At 40.6% G+C, this 18,856-nt stretch overlaps 2 protein-coding genes and 1 pseudogene across 2 annotated transcripts; 2 read left to right on the top strand and 1 right to left on the bottom strand.

Moving 5' to 3' along the window:
* The first annotated feature begins 1,234 nt into the window (after positions 1-1,234).
* Positions 1,235-4,601, top strand: LOC140710707 (putative G antigen family E member 3). The gene is made up of 5 exons (XM_073013113.1): positions 1,235-1,919; positions 2,282-2,390; positions 3,134-3,259; positions 3,385-3,437; positions 4,524-4,601. The coding sequence occupies exons 1-5, from the start codon at positions 1,836-1,838 to the stop codon at positions 4,599-4,601; spliced, it is 450 nt and encodes a 149-aa protein (XP_072869214.1). The 5' UTR covers positions 1,235-1,835.
* Positions 4,602-7,948: 3,347 nt separating this feature from the next.
* On the bottom strand, positions 7,949-9,790 carry LOC140710772 (replication protein A 70 kDa DNA-binding subunit pseudogene; annotated as a pseudogene).
* Positions 9,791-13,393: 3,603 nt separating this feature from the next.
* On the top strand, positions 13,394-18,245 carry LOC119623203 (putative G antigen family E member 3). Its single transcript, XM_073013112.1, has 5 exons — positions 13,394-13,421; positions 14,748-14,810; positions 16,011-16,102; positions 16,472-16,580; positions 17,323-18,245. The coding sequence occupies exons 1-5, from the start codon at positions 13,394-13,396 to the stop codon at positions 17,463-17,465; spliced, it is 435 nt and encodes a 144-aa protein (XP_072869213.1). The 3' UTR covers positions 17,466-18,245.
* The last annotated feature ends 611 nt before the right edge of the window (positions 18,246-18,856 follow it).

Genomic DNA, 18,856 nt, shown 5'->3' with positions numbered 1-18,856 from the left:
TTGTCTCAGAGTTAACAGGTAATATAAAAATAGTAACTAGTATCTCAACAGGAATATTTTAGCACCTGATCAAATGATTCTGCAGTTCATCTGAAAGACCAACGTGTCAGAATTGATAGAAAAGGAGAAATCAGCGAGGGAGGGCAAGCATTACTTCACATTTCAAATAACATTAAGCTACAGCAATTAAAATAGTGCAGTAGTAGTACAGGTATAAACAACTCAATGGAAGAAAATTAAAAGAAGAGAGTTACATACAAAATTGAGTGGGAATGTAGGTGATGATAAAAGAGCCATTTCAAAACAGTAGGTGAAACAGGGATTCAACAATTAAGGTTGAGTTCCTACCACTTTAATGTTGTCCAGCTGGATCAATGATTTTGAACGTACAATAATGCAACCAAAAACTATGAATGTCTTATCGTATTGGAGTGGGTAACACCACTGCAAGCATGACAGCAAACTCGTGAAGGAGGCAAGAAAATGATTTCTGGAAGCGTATATAAAACAGGTATTAAAATATTTAAGATTTATTTCTGTGATAGTGAAATTTTCTGAAACACATTATTAGAGTAAGCTGGGACTCATCTTCTCCAAAGCCACTGGAAGGGAAAGAAAGGTTGGGCGGGGGAAAAAGAAAAGTGCTTTGCAATTCATTTTCGATGTCAGGAGCGCTGGTGGTTTAGGTTCTCCACAGAGGCAGGAAAACTTCAGTCACGAGGCGAATGCCCCCCTCAGTGCGCATGCTGCACAGACCTGTTGCTGCGCATGTCTGTTGGTAGGCGTGTCTGTTGTTGCGCATGCGCCTTGCTGCCCACCTTCTGTCCACGCAGAGCTCTGCGGGGAGAGGTTGTGTCTTCATTCTTTCCGCCATCTTGATTTTTTCTCACTGACTGAGATTCAGCCGGTAGGTCCACAGAGCGGTCTTCCTGGGAATTTAGTTGTGAGTGAATGTGTGGAGGAGCCAGCTGGCTTTGGACAGGTCCTGCAGCACAGTCCGTGGCTTCTGAGGGAAAAGGGCCTCGTCCGGCTCCACCCAGGTCGAGATGCCACCATGGGACTCCTCATTGTGGCTGGGCTGGGACGAGGGAGGAAGGTGGGCCGCAGAGGGGAGGGATCTCGTGAAGATGGGGCGAGTGCTGCGGGTGCTGTTAGAGGTGTCTGAGTCCCAGAAACTCCCGGAACCCTCTGAGACAGGACAGTTTCTAGACTCCTAGGTAGGGGCGCGGAAAGGGACAGCGTGTTTGGTAAGGAAGGGGCCTGGGAACTGGGAACGCTGTGGGCTGGTGACTGCGGCCCTGAGGTCTGTAGAGTGCCTGGCAGAGGTGTCCCGTGAGGAGCATAACGTTCACTCTGTTTCGCAATTTCTCACCTCCGCCGTGAACGTCATGGGAAGGAATGGGTGAGGCGGTGCTTTCCAGCAAGACTCGATTTTGGGAAGGGTGTGGGGGTGAAATGGGCCTAGCAAATCAGAGTGGGACGAAAGCAGTAGTCATTTCCGTTTCAATTCTCTGCCCGTGTTTTCCTAAATGTCTTCATGATGGAGAGTCTGATTGTGAAACCAAAACTCAGAAATGTCTTCTGTCTTTTGCTATGGCGTTAAGGTGATTTCTGTGCCTCTTCAACTGTGATACAAACAAATCTGTCCTTAGTTTGATTGGAAAGCATGAGTACTTATCATTGCTCTGTGAATTATTTTGAAAATATTTTCAAAATTAAGATAAATTCAAAATTTTAAAAGTACAAATCACCATTTTGCCATGGAATGTTCCTATATATAGCTAAGTTCTTACACACTTTTTCCAACTAACAATATTCTGTTTTCAGTGGGAAATATGAGTGAGCGTGTAAGAACAAGATCCCAATCCTCAGAAAGAGGAAATGAACAAGAGTCTTCCCAGCCGGTTGAATCTGTGATTGTGAGTCCTTTAACATTTGATGTTTTCTATTAACACAATTTATTTTACAAAATATATTTGAGCTAGTGTGCATGCACTGGTCCAGGGGTTCCATGCTGATAAAAAAATGATGATTGCATCTCATGAAGGAAACTTTGGTTCAGGAATATTATATTCTGGTGTTACCTGTATGGATATGGATATTTCTCTCTCTCTCTCTCTCTCTCTCCCCCCCTCTCCCTCTCTCTCTCTCTTTGTGTGTGTACATATATATATATATACGTCTGTTGGAAGAATATCTTTAGATTTATGATTCGATGCACATATACATTTGTGTATTTATATTATTGAGTTTTTATTCGCACACACACTTACACCCTTAGGTCCAGCAGCCCACTGAGGAAAAACGTCAAGAAGAGGAAGCACCAACTGAAAATCAGGGTATTGCACCTAGTGGGGAGATCGAAAATGAAGGAGCACCTGCTGTTCAAGGTGAAGGGAGAGTGGAGAATAATGCTTGTGGGTGGTGGAGGTATATTTATGCATTATATTTTATGACATACCCGTAACAGGAGGCCAGAAAACATTAGGAAGGAATCTTAAACATTTCCTGCTGCTGCTGTGGGGAGGGGTGGGAGAAGGACACATAAAAAGCCACAAAACTTTCCTACCATTTTGACAGAGGCTTTTTATTGATTGGGTACTTGCATGGTTGTCATAAGCCTGTGAGTGTTTTCCAGAGCTCCTGTATGGTTTGTTCAGCCATTTTCTGTTTTTTGGTTTGTTTTGTATTTTATGTTTCTGTGGAAGAATGGCTCCTTGTAGCTTCCTAGTCTGCCATCTGCAGATATCTCATGTATTTTTTAAGAAACTTTTTAATACACATTTATTAATGCTTCGTCATGCCATGTTACTAAGTGCTGGAAACGTCAGTGCCAAACTGTAGCCTAAAGCTCATAGTCTAGTCAGACTGACTCAAACAAATCACTGATTTAATGTGATAAGAATAAGAGCAAATGAGTACAAAAGGGGCAAGTAAGTTGTCTAGGGCCAGCCTTGGGAAAGGAAAGGGTGATGTTAGAACATCTCTGCTTTCCTGTTTTCCTGGCAACAGACTCCTGAAATAATTAGCCTACATGTTTTTATTTCATAATGATGAGGGAATACACATTATCATTTCCTCGATCATAGTTCACGTTTTAATTTGTAAACTGATGACCTTTTTATGTTTTAAGGGCCTGACGTGGAAGCTTTTCAACAGGCACTGGCTCTGCTTAAGATAGAGGATGAGCCTGGAGATGGTCCTGATGTCAGGGAGGAGACTCTGCCCACTTTTGATCCCACTAAAGTGCTGGAGGCAGGTATGTTGTTCAATTAAGATGCAAACTATAGGCTGTCTATTTTCACAATATTATATTTTTTGTGACACAGAGGTAAAATTACTGCTACTTTAATATCATATTTCACGTCTAAACATTCTTCGAAGGTAGTTCAGATCCCTGTTGGCTGCCTCACACACTATCAGAGATAGAGGGCCAGGTGTGCTGGCTCATAGTTTTAATTCCAGCACTTTGGGAGGCCGAGGCAGAAGGATCACTTGAGGCCAGGACTTCAAGAGATGGAGAAAAATTGGGTCAAAGGTAATTGGATTATGATATGAAAGATTCATGAAACATGCTAAGAGAGTAGATATGGAGTGTCTTCACAGCTATTTGAAGTAATGCAGATATTAATTAGCTTGATGTAGCCATTTCACAGTGTTAATATATATTTTAAAGCATCATGTTATACGTGATAAATATATTCGATTTTATGTGTCATTTTTAAAAAAAGATATGAAAACGTGTTGTGACTTTTGAATGTAAAGTCATTTAACCAACAGCCAATAATTTTCAGATATTTTTATAGAGGCCTGTTTTTAACAAATACGTAACATGTTTATAATAAGCATCAGTTTATTTTGTGATGTTAACTGTGATGGTAATGGCTTACAGCTAGCGTGGGTATTCAGTTTACTGTATAAAATGAACTGCCTTTAGGCATGTAAAGAGGCAGGAGTACTGGTGAAAATAGTGACAAATGTTCACTCTACTTAAAGCAACTGCATAATGGCTAAACTAGTCCAAAGTAACGTTTTTACACTTTTTCACAAGAGACAAAACAAATGTAATACTGACTTTTTTATTTCCTTCACTTAGGGAGTTCTAAATATATTCTGTGTTCAGAGTGTTATTTCCTATCAAAATGTTTAAATGATACTTTAAAAATATCTTTTTCCGTTAGGATTTTGTTTCGTTGAATTTTCATTGAATGTATATGCGTTTTTTTTCTTTGTTTTTTTGCTTTCCACTTATACATACAAATAGATTCACTGGATTGAATTCATTCTGAAGTTGAACAGTCTCTTTGTTTCCTTATTCTACTAGAAAAAGTGGCATGAATTAAAAATATTGTTAATATGCCTGGAAGTCTACCTTCAGAGTTTATTCAGAGGCTAACTGGATGTCGGCTAAAGGGTCACCCTCAGGGTTCTGATATTGGTTCATGAACACGGTAGTTGTATACCTCTAGTGTCATATGAATAAAAATCTGGTAACGGGTCCTAATTTTATATTTATGTTATAGGTGATGCGCAACCATAGGTTTACACCAAGACAAATGAAGACTGAAACGAAGAATGTTATTGTTACGCTGGAAATTTGATTGATAACATTCTTTTATTAAAGTTTTACAGTTTTCTGCAAAGAATCCTTGCACGTTTTTGTTAAATTTGTTTCTGGATCTTTAATAGTCTTGAGAATTGTATCTTTTTTGAACATTTAAATCCTGAGTTTGAGATGGTACATGGTGATAAAATGTTGGTACATTGATTTTCTATCATAGATAGTTAGGAAGCTGGAAACTTTCATAGTGGGATGCCAACCGCTGCATAGATAGAAAAGGCCACGTGGGGCCAGGCATGTCCACCATGGGCTTTCCACCTCCCCTTTTTTAGCACATGCACGGTAAGAACGAAATGAGCAACATGGAATAGCCCAGGCTGAGGACCCGCCTGCATAATAAAAGATTAGGGTGGGGGCTGCCAGAGATTCACACTCTATGCAGATGGTACACCTGGTCCTAACCGGTTGTTTGTACCCTATGTGGGTGGTCAGATACTGCCTCCCCACTAGCTCATCTATAAAAACCCCTGCATTTCATTGCAGGATGGCAACTGTTTTTGTCTGGGACCCCTCTCTGCAGTAGAAAGCTGTTCTCTTTGTTTCTCCTGTTAACTTTCTGCTCTACACCTCACTCTTGGTGTGCCCATGTCCTTGATTTCCTTGGCTGTGAGTCCAAGAACTCTGGGTGTTACCCCAGGCAACGAGGCACTTCAATACTAGCTGTGGGTCTGTGGTATATGACTTTTATTACAATGAAGTATGTTCCTTCTTTCACTGGTGTTTTCAGCATTTGTATCATGATGACACACTGAGATTTATTAAATGCTTTTCAACATCAATTGAAATGACTATATGGTTTTTATCATTCCATTGATATGATTTATCACATACATTAATTTGCATATGTTAAACTATCCTTCCATCCCAGGGATAAATCTCACTTGGTCATGATGATGATTCTTTCTAACGTGTTGTTGAATGTGATTTGCTAGTATTCTGTTGAGGATTTCTGCATCAATATTCATCAGCGGTTTTGCCCTGTAGTTTTCTTTTTTTGATGTGTCTTCATCTGGTTTTGGTATCAGGGTAATACTGGCCTCATAGAATGAGTGTAGAACTTTTTCCTCCTCTTCTGTTTTCCAAAGTAGTTTGAGTAGGATTGGTATTAGTCCTTCTTTAAACGTTGGGTAGAATTCAGTAGTGAAGCCATCAGGTCCAGGTGTTTCTTTACTGGAAGACTTTTATTATGGCTTTGATCTTGTTGCTTGTTATTGGTCTGTTCAGGTTATGGATTTCTTCCTGGTTCAGTCTTGAGAGGTTGTATGTATCTAGGAATTAGTCCACTTTTTTCTAGATTTTCCAATTTATAGGTATGGAGTTTCTCATAGGACCCAGTTATGATCCTTTGAATTTTTGCAGCATCAGTTTTGTAACGTCTTGTTTTTCATATCTTTTTCATCTTTTTTCTTTTTTCTTTTCTTTTTTCTCGAGACAGAGTCTCCTTTTGTCCTCATGCTGGAGTGTAATAGCAGAGTCTCTGCTCACTAGAACCTCCACCTCCAGGGTTCAAGCAATTCTCTTGCCTCAGCCACCCTAGTAGGTGGAATTACAGGCGCCTACCACCATACCTGGTTAATTATTTTTATTTTTAGTAGAGATGGAGTTTGCCATATTGGTCAGGTTGGTCTTGAGGTCCCGGCCTCAAGTGATCCACCTGCCTCAGCCTCCCAAATCCTTTTTCATTTCTGGTTTTATTTATTTGGGTTTCTCTCTTTTTTTCTTAGCTTGGCTAATGGTTTGTCAATTTGGGTTAACTTATTAAAAAAACAACTTTTTGTTTTATTGATCTTTTGTGTGGTTTTTTTTTGTTTCAATTTCATTTATTTCTGCTGGAATCTTCATTATTTCTTTTCTTCTAACTTTTGGTTTGGTTTGCTCTTTCTTTGCAGCTCTTTAAGATGCATCGTTAGATTGTTTATTTGAAGTTTTTACCTGTTTTGTTGTAGGCACTTATGGCTATAAACCTCTTTCTGAGTACTGCTTTTGCTGTATCCCATCGGTTTTGGTATGTTGTTTTTCCATCGTCATTTGTTTCAATAAATTTTTAAATTTCCTTCTTAGCGTCTTCATTGACCTATTATTCATTCAGGATCAGATTATTCAGTTTTCTTTTTTTTTTTTCACAAGCAAAGTATATACTGTTTATTAAAACAAAGCAAGGGAAACAAAAGGCTTCAAAATCCTTTCCATGTAACGTAGCTTTAGTCAAAAAAATAAAATATACGAATGCCAGGAATATGTACAGGTAGAAAAAGCATGCATTCACCAAGCGAAATGCAACATTAATTGAAATGAAAACTAAAGAAACGCTTTGTAGTCGCTTGGATTTCCCTAGGGTACAGCAAGTCAATGCTTATCAGCAGTCCTCAGAAGAGACAATTTTGATTAATATCAGACCCATCTGACTCAGTCTATTAAACCCTGAAGGAAGGATACTCTTCAGATATAAAAGAGATGCCTTTGATTAATAATTCTACCCTATTGCCATTCCAAGCATTAACAACTATGTAGCACCTCTAGAAAGAGAGAGCCTTTGAATTCTAGCAAGACACAGTTACTAAAATACCCAGGTGCCCACAGACGCTTCTCAGCTCTCCCTGCTGAGAAGAACCCAAGTTGTGAGGTTGGGAGGTCACTGCTGGAGAAGGAAAAACCTTGTTACATAATTTACTTCATGGTCTGCAGTTAGGGTCATGACTTATGACATAATTCCTGCTTGATGATAATGAAATTGACAAAAGCCTGAAGGCAGAGGGAGTGACTGGTCTTACACTAACCGCTGGCTGACTCCCTAGGCCTGACACGGTCTACACCACAGCCACCCGCACATATTTTCCTTTGCCTACCGATGGGTTCTGAGATGTACACAAGAGAGGAAATTGCTTAGTCCACCATAGAGAGCCCCTGTGCTGAGTAGCCAACACGGGATCGTCACACAGAGGTGGGAGGAAATCGATTCTATTCTGGCTCTTTTTTTTTTTTTTTTTTTTTTTTTTGAGGCGGAGTCTCGCTCTGTCGTCCATGCTGGAGTGCAGTGGCCATATCTCGGCTCACTGCAAGCTCCGCCTCCCGGGTTTACGCCATTCTCCTGCCTCAGCCTCCCGAGTAGCTGGGACTACAGGCGCCCGCCACCGCGCCCAGCTAGTTTTTTGTATTTTTTAGTAGAGACGGGGTTTCACTGTGTTAGCCAGGATGGTCTCGATCTCCTGACCTCGTGATCCGCCCGTCTCGGCCTCCCAAAGTGCTGGGATTACAGGCTTGAGCCACCGCGCCCGGCCTATTCTGGCTCTTTATTTGCAAACTTCTGCCCAATCGGCACTGCTCTCCTCACATCGACGCGCTTCTCCTGATGCTCAGGACCAGCCTTCAGCTGTACTCTCTGTAGTCCACCGACTTCACGTCCATCACAGTGGCCTTAATTCGAGACTCTTCGTTGTAGGTCTCTACTTTGACCCTGACTCTGAATATGAAAGTTGGCATTCTGGAAAACTTCTTCAAATGCCTGTTCATTCTTATCTTTTCAGTCCCCAAGATAAGCAGCATTTTGTTCAAGGATAGCTTCAGCAGACTCCTGGAAACAAGTCACCCACTGATTCTCTTGAAAATCTGCAATATTTACTGACAGGATCATGTGGTACTTGAAATTGGGAAATTCGGTGTCACACTTCTCACAGTGGTACAATCCGTTCTGTTGATCAATCACTTTCTTATTGCAGTCCTGAGTCGGGCAGGCTTGGTACATGCAGTTCTCTTTGCGAAGATACACCACTGTGGCCACAGAACTGAAGTAGTCTGGCTTGTTGCCTTGGCCCAGGTTCTCGGATTTGACCTCGTACAAGGTTTTCCAGTTGGTGTTGCCCCCTCCAACACTGCCGCTCTTTAGATCAGAGATGGAAACACCATCTAAGGCTTGTCCTTCTGCGTCAAACCAACCACGAAGCTTATAGGCCTCCGGGATGTCAGGATTCGCAATGATAGTGCTTGAAGACAACACGGAGAGGCTCCGTCCACCGAAATCAGAGACTCTGGCTCCTTTGATAGCCAATACGGGCTGCCTAGAACCATCAAATTTATCAGCATCTTCCCCCCACAGCGTAGCAGTCACCACCTTCCCGGATGTGTCCATCAAGTAGATATTCCTCTTCGCAACCTCTCTGTTGTTAGACCTCACTGTGATTTTAGTGGCATCTTCATAGCTCTTGCAGATTCCCATGATTTCTACAAGTGAGTCTTTCATCTTGTTCTCGAGGTCATCAATTCCCGTGAGATCAAACTGAACTGTAGGTAAATGATGGCCGTCTTCACAGGGCATGACGGAAGTCTCGTTATTGAAGGTCATCTCGAAGTCATTTTTAACAGCTGTGAACTGTTTGTTAGCAATCTTCAGGGTGCCTTTCGGGAAATAATACACCTTGTTCACTTCAATAAGGGGAAAGAACTTGTCCACTTGCTCGTTGAAAGCTGTAGCTCTGATTTCACCACTTTCATCAACCAGTTCTAGAGAGAAACGCTTCCCTTCCCCTCGGGAGTTGCTCCAGGTACAGATCTGACTTTTGTTGGTAACATGAGCACAAATAGTCCACTTGAACTGGTAAGGAGTGAGGTTGGCAATGGGCACCACTTTGGACTGTGTTCCCCCAGAAGTGTTTGACAGGCTGGGACCTCCAGCTTTTCCAAATGTCTTTGAAGCACCATAAGCCTTAGAAACAGTGGAACCCGCTGTGGAGCTTCCGTGCTATTGCTGGGGCTTGCTGCTTGCCGCTGGGCTGCCTGTTGACACTGGAGGAGCTGCTTGTGGCTGCCCGTGTCCTTCATTATAGGGCACTGGATTGTCAATCTTTACTCCAACTGCTTCAGCTGACTTCAAAACTTCTAATTCCATCAAAATAACTACTCTCCTTCCGTCTTTCAGAATGTTCACGATAAATCAGTTAATCTGGCAAACACAGTTGCTGGACAGTTGTTCTTGCTCCACAAGGGGGTTCAACTGTGTTGCCAACATGAAAGAGGATAGAGGGTTCAATCCATCAGTCACAAGCAGTCGATAACATGGAGGACTATTCCCCGTAGTAATGGGACGGATGTTGATGACTTGGAGGATGGGCTTTATGGATGTATCCCCCGCCACATGATGGCCGCGATGGCCCGCTCGCTCAGTTGGCCGACCATGGCTCCCGCGCGGACCCCACGACAGCTCGAGCTTCCCCTATTCAGTTTTCATGTATTTGTATACTTTCCAAAATTCCTCTTGTTACTAATTTCTAGTTTTATGCCACTGTGGTCAGACAAGATCCATGATATTATTTCAGATTTTTTTTTTTTTTTTTAATGTTTTGAGACCTAACATATGGTCTTGTCCTTGAGAATGATCCATGTGCTGGGGAAAAGAATGTGTATTCTGTGGCCGTTGGATGAAATGTTGTGTAAATATCTGTTAGATTCATGTGTCTGTAGTGCAGATTAACTCTGTTTTGTTTGTTTGTTTGTTTGTTGTTGTTGTTGTTGTTGAGTTTCTGTTTGGCAGATCTGTCCAATACTGAATGTGGGGTGCTGAAGTCTCCATCTATTATTTTATTGGGGCCTATCTCTCTCTCTAGTGCTAATTGCATTTGTTTTATATATCTGGGTGCTCAACTGTTGCATGCATATATATTTAAAATTGTTAATATCCTCTTGATGAATTGACCCCTTTATTATTATATAGTGACCTTTTAGTCTCTTCTCAAAGTTTTTGTTTTGAAATCTATTTTTTCTTATTCTTTTTGTATCTTTTAAGTTCAGACATACATGTGGTGCAGGTTTGTTATGCAGGTGAACTTGTGTCATGGGGTTTGTTGTGCAGATTATTTTGTCACGCAGGTATTAAGCCTGGTACTCATGAGCTATTTTTCCTGATCCTCTCCCTCCTCCCATCCTCCAGTCTTTGGTAGGCCCCAGTGTCTGTTGTTCTCCTGTGTGTGTTGATTTTTTTGTCATTTTTAGATCCCACTTATAAGTGAGAACATACAGTATTTAGTTTTCTGTTTGTGCTTTGCTTTGCTAAGTATAATGACCTCCAGCTCCATCCTTATTCCAGCAACGGAGATAGTGTCATTCATTTTTATGGCTGCATACTATTCCGTGGTATATATGCACTACATTTTCTTTATCCAGTCTACCATTGATGGGCTTTTTGGTTGATTCCATGTCTTTGGTATTGTGAATAGTGCTGTAGTAAACATATGTGTGCATGTGTCTTTATAACAGAACAGTTTATATCCCTTTGACTGTATACCCAGTAATGGGATTGCTTGGATCGAATGGTAGTTCTGTTTTTAGGTCTCTGGGGAATGAGCACACTGTTTCCCACAATAGTTGAACTAATGTACACTTCCACCAACAGTGCTTAAGGGTTTCTTTTCCTCCACAACATCACCAGCACCTGTTATTTTTTAAATTTTATTTTATTTTTTACTTTTGAATAATAGCCATTCTGATTGGTGGGAGATGATATGTCATTGTGGCTTGAATTGCACTTCTCTAATGATCAGTGGTTTTGAACTTTATTTCATATGTTTGTTGGCCGCATGCATGTCTTTTTTAAAATGTGTTTGTTCCTGTCCTTGGGCCACTTTTTAGTGGTATTATTTTTTGTTTTGTTTTGTTTTCTGAGATAGAGTCTCAGTCTGTTGCCTAGGCTGGAGTGCAGTTGCATGGTCTCTGCTCACTGCAACCTCTGCCTCCCTGTTTGAAGTGATTCTCCTGCCTCAGCCACACTAGTAGCTGCGATTACAGGCATGCACCACCATGCCAAGCTAATTTTGTATTTTGTTGGTTTAAAGTCTGTTTTATCAGAGACTGGGATTGCAACCCCTGCTTTTTTTTTTTTTGCTTTCCATTTTCTTGATCAATATTCCTCCATCCCTTTATTTTGAGCCTGTGTGTCCTTTGCACGTGAGATGGGTCAAACATCGGTATGTATCACACCGATGGGTCTTGACATTTTATCCAATGTGCCAGTCTCTACATTTAAGATTAATATTGTTATGTGTGAATTTGATCCTGTCATCATGATGCTAGCTGGTTATTTTGCACATTAGTTGATGCAGTGTCTTCACTTCATAGTGTCATTGTCTTTATATTTCTGTTTGTTTTTCAGTGGCTGGTACTGGTTTTTCCTTTTCATATTTAGTGCTTCCTTCAGGAGCTCTTGTAAGGCAGGCCTGACGGTGACAAACTCCCTCAGCATTTGCTGTCCTGGAAAGGATTTTGTTTCTCCTTCCCTTATGAAGCTTAGCTTTGCTGGGTATGAAATTCCGGGTTGAAAATTCTTTTCTTTATGAATGTTGAATATTGGCCCCCACTCTCTTCTGGCTTGTAGGGTTTCTGTAGAGAGATCCGCTGTTAGTCTGATGGGCTCTCCTTCGTAGGTAACCTGACCTTTCTCTGTGGCTGCCCTTAACATTTTTCCTTTTGTTTCAACCTTGAAGAATCTGATGATTGTTGTCTTCAGGTTGCTCTTCCCAAGGAGTAACAGAGTAGTGTTCTCTGTATTTCGTGAATTTGAATGTTGTCCTGTCTTGCTAGATTGGGGAAGTTCTCCTGGATAATATCCCAGGTCTCTGGGAAATCAGCACACTGTTTCCCACGATGGTTGAACTAATTTACACTTCCACCAACAGTGAATAAGTGTTTCTTTTTCTCTACAATGTCACCAGCATCTGTTATTATTTTTTTTTACTTTTTAATAATAGCCATTCTGCCTGGTGTGAGATGCTATCTCATTGTGGTTTGAATTGTATTTCTCCAGTAGTCAGTGACTTTGAGCTTTATTTCATATGCTGTGGCCTCATGCATGTCTTCCTTTGAATGTGTCTGTTCATGTCCTTGGCCCACTTTTTACTGGTATGGGTTCTTTTGTTTTGTTTATTGAGACGCAGTCTCGGTCTGTTGCCCAGACTGGAGAGCAATAGCACGATCTCCACTCACTGCAACCTTCACTTCCTGGGTTCAAGCTATTCTGCTGCCTCAGCCACGCTATTATCTGGGATTACAGGCACGCACCACCTCTCCCAGCTAATGTTTGTATTTTATGGTAGAGCCAGGGTTTTTCATGTTTGCCAGGCTGGTCTCGAAATCCTAGCTTCCAGTGATCTGCCCATCTTGGCCTTCGAAAGTGCTGGGATTAGAAGTGTGAGGCACCGCACATGGCGTGTCTTTTTATTTTTTTTGTTTTTGTTTTGTGTAAATTTCTTTAAGTTCTTTATAGATTGTGGATACGAGACCTTAGATAGATGCATAGTTTGTAAATAGTTTCTCCCATTCTCTGTGTTGTGTGTTGTCTCTGTGGATAGTTGTTTTTTGTTCTGTTTTGTTTTGTTTTTTTGCTGTGCAGGAGCTCTTTAGTTTCATTACATTCCATTTGTCAATGTTTGCTTTGTTGCAATGTTGCAATTGCTTTTGGCATCTTCATTATGAAATCTTTGCTCCTTCCTACGTCCAGGATGAGAATGCCTGGGTCTTCCAGGATTTTTATGAATTTGGGTTTTACATTTAGTTTCTGAATCCACCTTCAGTTAGTTTTTCTTAATAAGAGGTGGTCCTGTTTCAATCTTTGACATATAGCACCATTTATTGGATAGAGAGTCCTGTCTACATTGCTTGTTTTGTCAACTTTGTTGAAGATCAGATGGTAATAGGCGTGAGGTGTGCAGCATTATTTCTGGGCTGTGTATTCTATTTCATTGGTCTTTGTGACTGTTTTGGTATTGATAGCATGCTGTTTCGTTTACCATGGCCTTGTATTATACTCTGAAGTCAGGTAATATGATGCTGTGGCTGCATTCTTTTTGTTTAGGATTGCCTTGGCTATTTAGGCTCCTTTTTGGCTCCATATGAATTTTAAAGTAGTTTTTTTTTTTTTTCTAATTCCGTGAGGAATGTCATTGGTAGTTTAATAGGAATATCACTGAATGTATGAATTGCTTTGGTGAGATTGGCCATTTTGACAAAATTCTTCCTGTTCACGAGCATGGAATGTTTTCCATTTGTTTGTGTCATCTCTGATTTCTTTGAGCAGTGTTTTCTAGTTCCCATAGTAGAGATGGTACTCCTCCCTGGTTAACTGTATTCCTAGGTATTTTATTCTTTCTGGGCAATTATGAATGGAATTGTGTTTCTGATTTGGCTCCGAGCTTCAAGGTAGTTGGTGTACAGAAACGCTCCTGTTTTTGTACGTTAATTTTCTATCTTGAAGCTTTCCTGAAGTTGTTTATAAGATCAAGCAGATTTTGGGCAGAGAGTCTGGGATTTTCTAATTATGGAATCATATTGTTTGCAAACAGAGATTGTTTGACTTGTGTGAAAAACACAGTGGAGTAAAAGCAAACACGTGGCAATGGAATGGAAAAATAAAAATGCCCATGAATAAATTTAATTTGAATGTGAAGAAGTAATATGAAGCAAATAACACAGTCATTGTGTGGGATATGTTAAAAGACTTGAGGAATTGAGGAGTGGCTTTTTTTGTTTGTTTGTTTGAGAGATTCCAAAATAGAAAGATGGCTATTGTTGCAGAGTTAACATGTGATATAAAAATGGTAACTAGTATCTCAACAGGAATATTTTAGCACCTGATCAAATGATTCTGCAGTTCATCTGAAAGACCAATGTGTCAGAGTTGATAGAAAAGGAGAAATCAGTGAGGGAGGGCAAGCATTACTTCACATTTCAAATACCATTAAGCTACAGCAATTAAAATAGTGCAGTAGTAGTACAGGTATAAACAACTCAATGGAAGAAAATTAAAAGAAGAGAGTTACATACAAAATTGAGTGGGGATGTAGGTGATGATAAAAGAGCCATTTCAAAACAGTGGGTGAAACAGGGATTCAACAATTAAGGTTGAATTCCTACCACTTTAATGTTGTCCAGCTGGATCAATGATTTTGAACGTACAATAATGCAACCAAAAACTATGAATGTCTTATCGTATTGGAGTGGGTAACACCACTGCAAGCATGACAGCAAACTCGTGAAGGAGGCAAGAAAATGATTTCTGGAAGCGTATATAAAACAGGTATTAAAATATTTAAGATTTATTTCTGTGATGGTGAATTTTTGTGAAACACATTATTAGAGTAAGCAGGGGCTCATGTTCTCCAAAGTCACTGGAAGGCAAAGAAAGGTTGGGCGGGAGAAAAAGAAAAGTGCTTTCCAAGTTCATTTTCGATGTCAGGAGCACTGGTGGTTTAGTTTCTCCACAGAGGCAGGAAAACTTCAGTCACGAAAACTTCAGTCACGAGGCGAATGCCCCCCTCAGTGCGCATGCTGCACAGACCTGTTGCTGCGCATGTCTGTTGGTAGGCGTGTCTGTTGTTGCGCATGCGCCTTGCTGCCCACCTTCTGTCCACGCAGAGCTCTGCAAGGAGAGGTCGTGTCTTCATTCTTTCCGCCATCTTGATTCTTTCTCACTGATTGAGACGCAGCCGGTAGGTCCACAGAGCGGTCTTCCTGGGATTTTACTTGTGAGTGAGTGTGTGGAGGAGCCAGCTGGCTTTGGACAGGTCCTGCAGCACAGTCCGTGGCTTCTGAGGGAAAAGGGCCTCGTCCGGCTCCACCCAGGTCGAGATGCCACCATGGGACTCCTCATTGTGGCTGGGCTGGGACGAGGGAGGAAGGTGGGCCGCAGAGGGGAGGGATCTCGTGAAGATGGGGCGAGTGCTGCGGGTGCTGTTAGAGGTGTCTGAGTCCCGGAAACTCCCGGAACCCTCTGAGACAGGACAGTTCCTAGACTCCTAGGTAGGGGCGCGGAAAGGGACAGCGTGTTTGGTAAGGAAGGGGCCTGGGAACTGGGAACGCTGTGGGCTGGTGACTGCAGCCCTGAGGTCTGTAGAGTGCCTGGCAGAGGTGTCCCGTGAGGAGCATAACGTTCACTCTGTTTCACAATTTCTCACCTCCGCCGTGAACGTCATGGGAAGGAATGGGTGAGGCTGTGCTTTCCAGCAAGACTCGATTTTGGGAAGGGTGTGGGGGTGAAATGGGCCTAGCAAATCAGAGTGGGACGAAAGCAGTAGTCATTTCCGTTTCAATTCTCTGCCCGTGTTTTCCTAAATGTCTTCATGATGGAGAGTCTGATTGTGAAACCAAAACTCAGAAATGTCTTCTGTCTTTTGCTATGGCGTTAAGGTGATTTCTGTGCCTCTTCAACTGTGATACAAACAAATCTGTCCTTAGTTTGATTGGAAAGCATGAGTACTTATCATTGCTCTGTGAATTATTTTGAAAATATTTTCAAAATTAAGATAAATTCAAAATTTTAAAAGTACAAATCACCATTTTGCCATGGAATGTTCCTATATATAGCTAAGTTCTTACACACTTTTTCCAACTAACAATATTCTGTTTTCAGTGGGAAATATGAGTGAGCGTGTAAGAACAAGATCCCAATCCTCAGAAAGAGGAAATGAACAAGAGTCTTCCCAGCCGGTTGAATCTGTGATTGTGAGTCCTTTAACATTTGATGTTTTCTATTAACACAATTTATTTTACAAAATATATTTGAGCTAGTGTGCATGCACTGGTCCAGGGGTTCCATGCTGATAAAAAATGATGATTGCATCTCATGAAGGAAACTTTGGTTCAGGAATATTATATTCTGGTGTTACCTGTATGGATATGAATATTTCTCTCTCTCTTTCTCTCCCTCTCTCTCTCTCTCTCTCCCTGTCCCTCTCTCTCTCTCTCTGTGTGTGTGTATATATATATATACGTCTGTTGGAAGAATATCTTTAGATTTATGATTCGATGCACATATACATTTGTGTATTTATATTATTGAGTTTTTATTCGCACACACACTTACACCCTTAGGTCCAGCAGCCCACTGAGGAAAAACGTCAAGAAGAGGAAGCACCAACTGAAAATCAGGGTATTGCACCTAGTGGGGAGATCGAAAATGAAGGAGCACCTGCTGTTCAAGGTGAAGGGAGAGTGGAGAATAATGCTTGTGGGTGGTGGAGGTATATTTATGCATTATACTTTATGACATACCTGTAACAGGAGGCCAGAAAACATTAGGAAGGAATCTTAAACATTTCCTGCTGCTGCTGTGGGGAGGGGTGGGACAAGGACACATAGAAAGCCACAAAACTTTCCTACCATTTTGACAGAGGCTTTTTATTGATTGGGTACTTGCATGGTTGTCATAAGCCCGTGAGTGTTTTCCAGAGCTCCTGTATGGTTTGTTCAGTCATTTTCTGTTTTTTGGTTTGTTTTGTATTTTATGTTTCTGTGGAAGAATGGCTCCTTGTAGCTTCCTAGTCTGCCATCTGCAGACATCTCATGTGTTTTTTAAGAAACTTTTTAATACACATTTATTAATGCTTCGTCATGCCATGTTACTAAGTGCTGGAAACGTCAGTGCCAAACTGTAGCCTAAAGCTCATAGTCTAGTCAGACTGACTCAAACAAATCACTGATTTAATGTGATAAGAATAAGAGCAAATGAGTACAAAAGGGGCAAGTAAGTTGTCTAGGGCCAGCCTTGGGAAAGGAAAGGGTGATGTTAGAACATCTCTGCTTTCCTGTTTTCCTGGCAACAGACTCCTGAAATAATTAGCCTACAGGTTTTATTTCATAATGATGAGGGAATACACATTATCATTTCCTCGTTCATAGTTCACGTTTTAATTTGTAAACTGATGACCTTTTTATGTTTTAAGGGCCTGACGTGGAAGCTTTTCAACAGGAACTGGCTCTGCTTAAGATAGAGGATGAGCCTGGAGATGGTCCTGATGTCAGGGAGGGGACTCTGCCCACTTCTGATCCCACTAAAGTGCTGGAAGCAGGTATGTTGTTCAATTAAGATGCAAACTAGAGGGTGTCTGTTTTCACAATATTATATTTTTTGTGACACAGAGGTAAAATTACTGCTACTTTAATATCTTACTTCACGTCTAAACATTGTTTGAAGGTAGTTCACACCCCAAATGGCTGCCTTACACACTATTAGAGATAGAGGGCCAGGTGTGCTGGCTCATGGTTTTAATTCCAGCACTTTGGGAGGCCGAGGCAGAAGGATCACTTGAGGCCAGGACTTCAAGAGATGGAGAAAAATTGGGTCAAAGTTAATTGGATTATGATATGAAAGATATGAAACATGCTAAGAGAGTAGATACCGAGTGTCTTCACAGGTATTTCAAGTAATGCAGATATTAATTAGCTTGATGTAGCCATTTCACAATGTGTATATATATTTTAAAGCTTCATGTTATACGTGATAAATATATACGATTTTATGTGTCATTTTTTAAAAAAGATTTGAAAACATGTTCTGACTTTTGTATGTAAGTGATTTAACCAACAGCCAGTAATTTTCAGATATTTTTATAGAGGTCTGTTTTTAACAAATATGTAACGTGTTTATAATAAGCATCAGTTTATTTTGTGATGTTAACTGTGATGGTAATGTTTTACAGCTAGCATGGGTATTCACTTTACTGTATAAAATGAACTGCCTTTAGGCATGTAAAGAGGCAGGAGTTCCGGTGAAAGTAGTGACAAATGTTCGCCCTACTTAAAGCAACTGCATAATGGCTAAACTAGTCCAAAGTAACGTTTTTACACTTTTTCACAAGAGACACAAAACAAATGTAATGCTGACTTTTCTATTTCCTTCACATAGGCAGTTCTAAACATATTCTGTATTCAAGAGTTATTTTATATCAAAATTTTTAAATGATACTTTAAAAATACCTTTTCCCTTGGGGTTTTGTTTCATTGAATTTTCATTGAAAGTATGTGTTTTTTTTGTTTGTTTGTTTTTGCTTTCCACTTATACATACAAATAGATTCACTGGATTGAATTCATTCTGAAGTTGAATAGTCTCTTTGTGTCCATATTCTACTAGAAAAAGTGGCATGAATTAAAAATATTGTTAATATGCCTGGAAGTCTACCTTTAGAGTTTATTCAGAGGTTAACTGGATGTCGGCTAAAGGGTCACCCTCAGGGTTCTGATATTAGTTCATCAACACGGTAGTTGTATACCTCTAGTGTCATATGAATAAAAATCTGCTGAGTAACGGGTCCTAATTGTATATTTATGTTTTAGGTGATGCGCAACCATAGGTTTACACCAAGAGAAATGAAGACTGAAACCAAGAATATTATTGTTATGCTGGAAATTTGACTGATAGCATTCTCTTAATAAAGTTTTACAGTTTTCTGCAAGGAATCCTTGCACATTTTTGTTAA

This window comes from Chlorocebus sabaeus, chromosome X (genome assembly GCF_047675955.1).
Source record: "Chlorocebus sabaeus isolate Y175 chromosome X, mChlSab1.0.hap1, whole genome shotgun sequence".
Taxonomy (NCBI): Eukaryota; Metazoa; Chordata; class Mammalia; order Primates; family Cercopithecidae; genus Chlorocebus; species Chlorocebus sabaeus.
This window is presented reverse-complemented; position numbering and strand designations above follow the sequence as displayed.